This window comes from Hordeum vulgare, chromosome 7H (assembly GCF_904849725.1).
Source record: "Hordeum vulgare subsp. vulgare chromosome 7H, MorexV3_pseudomolecules_assembly, whole genome shotgun sequence".
NCBI lineage: Eukaryota > Viridiplantae > Streptophyta > Magnoliopsida > Poales > Poaceae > Hordeum > Hordeum vulgare.
This window is the reverse complement of record NC_058524.1, coordinates 484994575-485001163: the sequence shown is the minus strand read 5'-3', so window position 1 is coordinate 485001163 and position 6589 is coordinate 484994575. Positions and strand designations below refer to the sequence as shown.

Below are 6589 nucleotides of genomic sequence, written 5' to 3'. Positions count from 1 at the left end.
GTTTTCAATTGTGTGGCGCCTAAGCCTTGGGCGTTGCACATGTGTGGCGCCTAAGCCTTAGGCGCCACACATGTGAAAACCTACTGGCATCTCAGATGTGGACTTTCTGTTACTCTATTTCACATGTGTGGCGCCTAAGCCTTAGGCGCCACACATGTGCAACGCCCAAGGCTTAGGCGCCACACATTCTGGCAATGCTGAAAACTATAACACATAGTGGTGGAGGAGTTCAAATATACATCACAAATATGCACAAATCGAACACCATGTTCACCATAGCTAGGACACAAATCGAACACCATGTCAAGCTCATCCGGGTCCGGATCAATATTGCCTTTTAAAAAGGCATCCTTGTCCACGTGATGAACATAAACACATGTTCTTCCCATACCTAAACAACAAAACATAGAACCTTTTTTATAAGCAATCATACAATTACAATAACCCTAGCCTAACTTCCAAATAACCCTAACCCCATCATAACCCTAACACAACCAAACATCCCTAACCCTAGCCTAACCATAGCCTAACCCTAAAACAACCATAATGCAAACATCCAAACAACCCTAATCCTAACCCCATCATACCCCTTATCCTAACATACAAACAAATACAACAATATCATATACATCCCACATTTCATGAAAAACTAGGGTTTCCTCAAATTTGCAAAAAAAAGACCACAAAAGATTTTTCTTTGGATGAGAATGAGGGGAGAGGTGGGGATTACTTTAGGGGAGTGATTGGACAATAAATGCTCGGTCCAAACCTTCAGATTTGGTGATTTAGAGAAGGGTTTGAGGGAGGGGCCAGTGGCTGGGAGAGGGGGATGGGGGAGGGGAATGAGGAGGGGGTGGGTAGGGGGTGGGGAGGGGGCTGGCCCGTGGCCAGTTAAGTCAATGTGTGGCGCCTAAGCGTTCGGCGTCACATATTACAATGTGTGACGCCTGAGGCTTAGGCGTTACACGTCCTGGGGGGTGGGCCCTCCCTGCCAGGTGGTCGGGGGGTGTGACGCCAAAGGGCTAGGCGTCATACAGTGTAGTGTGGCGCCTAGGTGTCGGGCGCCACACAAAAGGATCAGCCGGGTGACATATTTTCCCCGAGGGGTCACTCCGTGAGTTCTTTCCCTAGGGGTCATTTTTGTCAATTTTGCCGTGTAATGGCTCCCATGTTTTGCACTAGTGAGCACTGTGCTTACCTGACTTCTCTCCTTGATGTTAGAGGATCTGGTTCCCATGATGACACGGGATCTGATGGCTCGCGACCCGGGCTCGCAAAAAAGATTGGGAAATATAGTGCTGGCCTCTTCTGTCGCGGCGGCCGCCGCCCGCTGGCGATAGAGCCGCCGCCCCGCTTCAGGCATCTCCTCCCGGCCCCTCCGTCGCCTCGCCGATGGCGGCATGGTCGTCGTCGGCTTCGCGGGCGGCGCGGGGAGTCCCCGGCGTGTTCTCCCCGGGCGGCTCGGCCAGGACCCTCAGGTACCACCGCGACGGGGTCAAGAGGATGGTGTAACCGCACCTCGAGTCGCCGCTGCCCCTACCGGTACCAGCGGCGGCGACCCCCGAGAGCTGCTATTCATGTTCTCGATGAGCTAGCGTTGGCCTACTGCCATCAACACTCTGTGATGAAATATTCCCGTTTTCATGTGTAAGTAAGCCTCTGTTGCTGTAATTTCTCATGGTTGCTTGCTGGCTTAAGAATGCGTGGGAATAATTAAGCACTATATTTCTCTTGGGTGCTTTCACATCTGCCATTGTGGGTAGTCATCATGGAGACAAAAGGAGATAGTATGCTAATCCATTTCTTTATTTACATAGCAAAGTAAACGTACCCAGCTGACATGCTATATCTTTAGTTCATTGCCCTTTGCTCTTGCTGCAAGAAACCTCTACTCCAGGTCCAAAGCTTCTTTACTCCTCTGCTCCTTTGGTATTATACAAGAAAGGGGTAGAGCCAGAGAGCTGGATGGGCTAGCTAGCTCTATATATCAAAGCTTAAGGTACGCCACACGCCCACGCCACAATAAGGTCGAGAAATCTTGCGGCATATAGGCGTCTCAAAGAGTCCATCTATTCTAAGGTGTGCAAAAATATTCTTGATTAGTTTATCTATGTCCAATGACTATTCCTCCTAGTTTATGAATTCAATAACTTGGCCATTCATCTGTCCGCATTGGTCTTGACATGGTTCTTCTCAAATGCCTTTTGTTCATTTCACTCGGATTAATTCTGGTTTGTTTTGTTTTTTCTGCAGGGCCGTAGTGTGCGCAGTCCTCTCAACATATAGTCAAGTGGAAGGTTGCAGCTGATGGTGACCCCCTTTACTAAGTCTTTTCCTCTTTGCTCTTATATATGCACAAGAAACGTACAATCCAGGTCCAATGCTTCTTTAGAGCATCTCTAGTAGACCCCGTAAACTGGTTAAACCCGTAAAAAAACGAGGTGCTTACAGTTTCTGTCGGAAAAATGGCGCCTAGCAGACCCCTAAAACTTGTTCGGCCCTTAAATTTTTTATGGGACACGGTAAATTCATCCGCGAAAACTTTATACATACAGTTTTGAAGGCAGTATACAGTTCAACCCGTAAACCGGTCAAACCTCGTCAGAGCAGACCCGCTGCCGTGGAACTGGCCGGAATCTATCTGGAACTCACCGGAATCCGTCGCCGCACGTCGGAAAAAGCTGCCGCATGCCGGAATTTGCTGCCCCCTAGTCCGAATTGCAGTTGGCTCGACCTCCACTGTCGAGGCGAGGCCGTCCAAGGGCAGGGCGGAGCAGGCCACCAGCGGCCCGAATCGGGACTGGTCGGCACCAGAGAAGGGCGGGGCGGGTGTGTGTGTGTGTGCGGGGGGGGGGGGGGAGGGGCACGACGGGGAACGCGCGCACGGCGGCAGGCAGCGTCGAGCTCAGTCGAGGACGAGTGGGTGCGGCAGGAAGCGCACGGTCGGGGCGGGCGGTGCAGGGCTCCTCCACTGCATGCGTGGCCAGGAACGGGTGGCGCCGGGACGAGGCGGGGGCGAGGCGGGCGGCGCCAGGGCGAGGCACGCCGTGGCCGGAGACGGCTTGCCGGGACGGGAGGAAAAAAGAAGAGCTATAGTGGGATACAGTTTCATTTACGGGATCTGCACTGTCCGGGACAATATCGCATTGTAAAAACGGTTGACAGTGCCCCTTATAGGCGTTTCTAAGGGCCGACTTTTACGGGGTCCGCTACAGATGCTCTTACTCCTTTGCTCCTTTGCCATTGTACAAGAAAGGTATATATATATATATATATATATATATATAGAGAGAGAGAGAGAGAGAGAGAGAGAGAGAGAGGGGGGGGGGGGAGCTAGCTAGCTCTCTATATATCAAAGCTTAGGGTATGCCACAATGGGATCGAAAAACCTTGGGCCATATAGCTGTCTCAAAGGGTCCATCTATTCTAAGGTATGCAAAAATATGTTTTATTAGTTTATCCATGTTCAATGACTGCTGCTAGTTTATGAATAAAATGTCTTGGACTAGTTTATCTACTTATGTGCAATATAGCTATACTCTGACAGTATTCTTGTTGCGCAATGCTTCTAGTTCTAGGATAGAGTATGAGAAGTAGTATGTATTAACTTCCGCAGATGACCAAATTTTGAGCCTTTTTTCTTACACCCGCTTATGTGAATAGATACGATGACATAATGATATATTGATTATATATTCTAGCTATTCTAATTAATCACAGAATTTTAGCCGCATGTAATTTAGGCATCTCTTAGACCCATATGAATCTATATTCTCTATTATTTATTGTGGGCTGCATGTGCACACTTGAGTAGCAAGAGGAAACTGTAGTACATATCGTAGCATAGTTACTGTTTAGTTGGAAAGCTTATGCTGATGTATGTATTTTATTATAATATATGCTAGGGAATCAATTGACACTGGAAAGCCACTTGGCAATGAAAAGCTTGGTACAACTGTTCAACGACCGGGAAATCCAGCTATTTGTGCTTCTTAGCTTCACAATACAGCTTTATCTTTTCTTTGTTGGTGGCCTCCGGCGAAGTATAACCAACGGCGCCCTCAGGTTTTCAATCTGGGTAACTTATTTGGGAGCAGATGCGGTAGCTGTTTATGTCCTGGGCCTCATCTCTCGACTAAACTTGGATGCCAACGCGGAAAATCGTCATCACCTGGCTTTACTTTGGGCACCCTTCCTCCTCATACATCTCGGTGGACAAGATACCATCACTGCTTTCGCCATTGAGGACAACAGCCTTTGGCTGAGGCACTTGTTGAACCTTATTGTCCAACTCTCCCTCACCCTGTATGTCTTTTGGAAATCAACCAATGGCCCGAATATACAGCTTCTTCTTCCGAGTATCATTTTGTTTGTTTCGGGAACAATCAAGTATGGAGAGAGAACATGGGCTCTGTGGTGTGGCAGCCTGATAAACGTCGCAGGCTCCTTTATCCCACAGTATCTGTTTCAGGGAGCAGAGCCGATCCATGCCGGTTCTTCCTATGCTGACCTTGTTTCCACTGCTTTTGTTTCCATGGAAGAAGTCCGTCGGATTTTTGCTGGTTCTAATTTTATTCTTATACGTCGTCTGATGCATAATCTAGACCTTTCAGTCAAGTTCTTCAAGATCATGGAGATTGAACTCGGCCTGATGTTCGATGACATCTATACTAAGGCCCAGGTGCTTCGAACACGGGGTGGCATCATACTTCGATGCCTCTCAGTTATTTCCTTCCTATCCGCTTTTGTGCTTTTCTCTGTAAGAAACAAAGAGCAATACAGTACCGTTGACACTGCAATCACGTATGTACTGTTTATCGGCGGTTTCTCTTTGGAAGTTTCTTCAGCATTTATCACCCTCATGTCACCATGGACTTGGGCATGGCTAAAGATGCGACAGTGCAGCTTCCTTGCCTCCATCAGTATTAGGTGGCAGAGTAAAAGGGTGTTGTGGTCAAACTCCATGGGTCAGTACAGCATGTTGAATTACTTGGGACAATTCGACCAGCAATCAAGTAAAGCAATGGCAGTGGTCAGAAAATTGGTGAATGTTGTTTGCGGGCCACAGCAGAAGCTCTGGATCAGTAAGCTGTTGGACACAAAGTTCGTGGAGGTCGATGAGAAGGTCGTGAGATGCATTGTGCAGAGGATTAAACAGTATCAATCTGCAGACGAATCAAGTATGCTCCAGCAATGGCCAAATCTTGGTCCGCTGCTTAAAAAGTTATTGTTGCCTCCTTATGGAGTTTATGGCTCGGATTTTTATGGCCCTGTTATCTTCCTCCACATATACACAGGGGTACAGTTGAGCAGGTATGCTCCCACTACTATAGACAGTGAGTCTGGGGATGCTTTGGTCCGTGTCTGCCGGATGATGTCCAACTACATGGTTTACCTTCTGGCCACACACCATGAAATGCTGCCGATACAGACCAGTTATAGCCAACGAGACCTAGCAGGCATCCTTGACGAATCGGCGAGTGTGGAGAACAACAACATCATGCATAAGGCAGTTGAGGTCTTGACTAGTAACCAATTTCCAGAGCCCCCAGAGGAGTGTACAGAAGCACAGCTGTTGGAAATCCAAGAGGCATGGGTAGGGCTCCTACTCCATGCCGCCAGCAAGTCACGTCCGGAGGTGCGTGCGGCGCAGCTGGCCAGAGGAGGGGAGCTCCTCACCTTTGCCTGGCTGCTCATGGCCCACTGCGGACTCGGGGATTCTTGGGGCTGCCCGATCGAGATGCTACCAATTCCTGGCCATGTTCAACAGCGGTACTATGCCTTCCGTCTTGATTCTCCACCAGGATCCTCATAGGTAACACATAACTATATACTCCCTCCGTAAAGAAATATAAGAGCATTTGGATAAAGTTTAGTGATCTAAACGCTCTTATATTTCTTTACGGAGGGAGTACTACATATTTCCACACGCTTGCTAGCATGTAAGGATTTCTGAAGAGTTTCTTCAGTACCGTGAATTCTTCTGTTCCTTTTCAGGTGCTGCACAAAGCCTTTATGCGAATTTCAGCCACAATACGCCTTGCATTCTCAGGGCTCCTCGGAATTTTTCTCAGTATGTTCAAATAATGTGCTTCCATCATCTATATACTCCCTTCCTCCGTCCCAACCTAGATATATACTCTCTCCGTCCCAAATTAAGTGTTTTAATTTTGTACTAGCTTTAACACAAAGCTCTATTAATCTTGAGACACTTATTTTGACGCAGAGGGAGTACTTGACTTTTCCTCTTTTAGTTGGCGATGTAATTCAGCATATCGTTGTTTGTTCTATATTCAATGTAATCTATGCAGACAACTATCGTTATCTTTTGTAACCGATTATCCGTCCGATGGTGGCCAAGCTAGTTATTCACAGTTTTATGGAAGCAACACAAAGTGGTTAGGTTCTATTTTCAACAGGGACCAAGACTACTTTCTGTTGATCGGTTTGGGGATCTTAGGAACTAGGTTTGAACAGAGACAGACAATGGAGTTTGTGAAAAAATACCAGGACTTCCTTCGTTACTCCTGCTAGTACAAATGCCCGTGCGTTGCAACGGGCTAATTTTTTTTGTAAACCCTCACATCTT

At 47.6% G+C, this 6589-nt stretch overlaps 1 protein-coding gene across 2 annotated transcripts; it reads left to right on the top strand.

Moving 5' to 3' along the window:
- The first annotated feature begins 1272 nt into the window (after nucleotides 1-1272).
- On the top strand, nucleotides 1273-6341 carry LOC123409574. Of its 2 annotated transcripts, XM_045102439.1 has the most exons (5): nucleotides 1273-1647; nucleotides 1856-2079; nucleotides 2254-2310; nucleotides 3906-5815; nucleotides 5998-6341. In XM_045102439.1, the coding sequence occupies exon 4, from the start codon at nucleotides 3938-3940 to the stop codon at nucleotides 5813-5815; it is 1878 nt and encodes a 625-aa protein (XP_044958374.1). In that variant the 5' UTR covers nucleotides 1273-1647; nucleotides 1856-2079; nucleotides 2254-2310; nucleotides 3906-3937; the 3' UTR covers nucleotides 5998-6341. The 2 variants fall into 2 exon arrangements, with proteins under 2 accessions (XP_044958374.1, XP_044958375.1); XM_045102440.1 differs by having other exon boundaries at nucleotides 1276-2079.
- Nucleotides 6342-6589: the final 248 nt, after the last annotated feature.

Bases quoted from the DNA above. Each gene is read 5' to 3' on its own strand.
- LOC123409574 (XM_045102439.1), top strand. From the start codon at position 3,938: ATGAAAAGCTTGGTACAACTGTTCAACGACCGGGAAATCCAGCTATTT.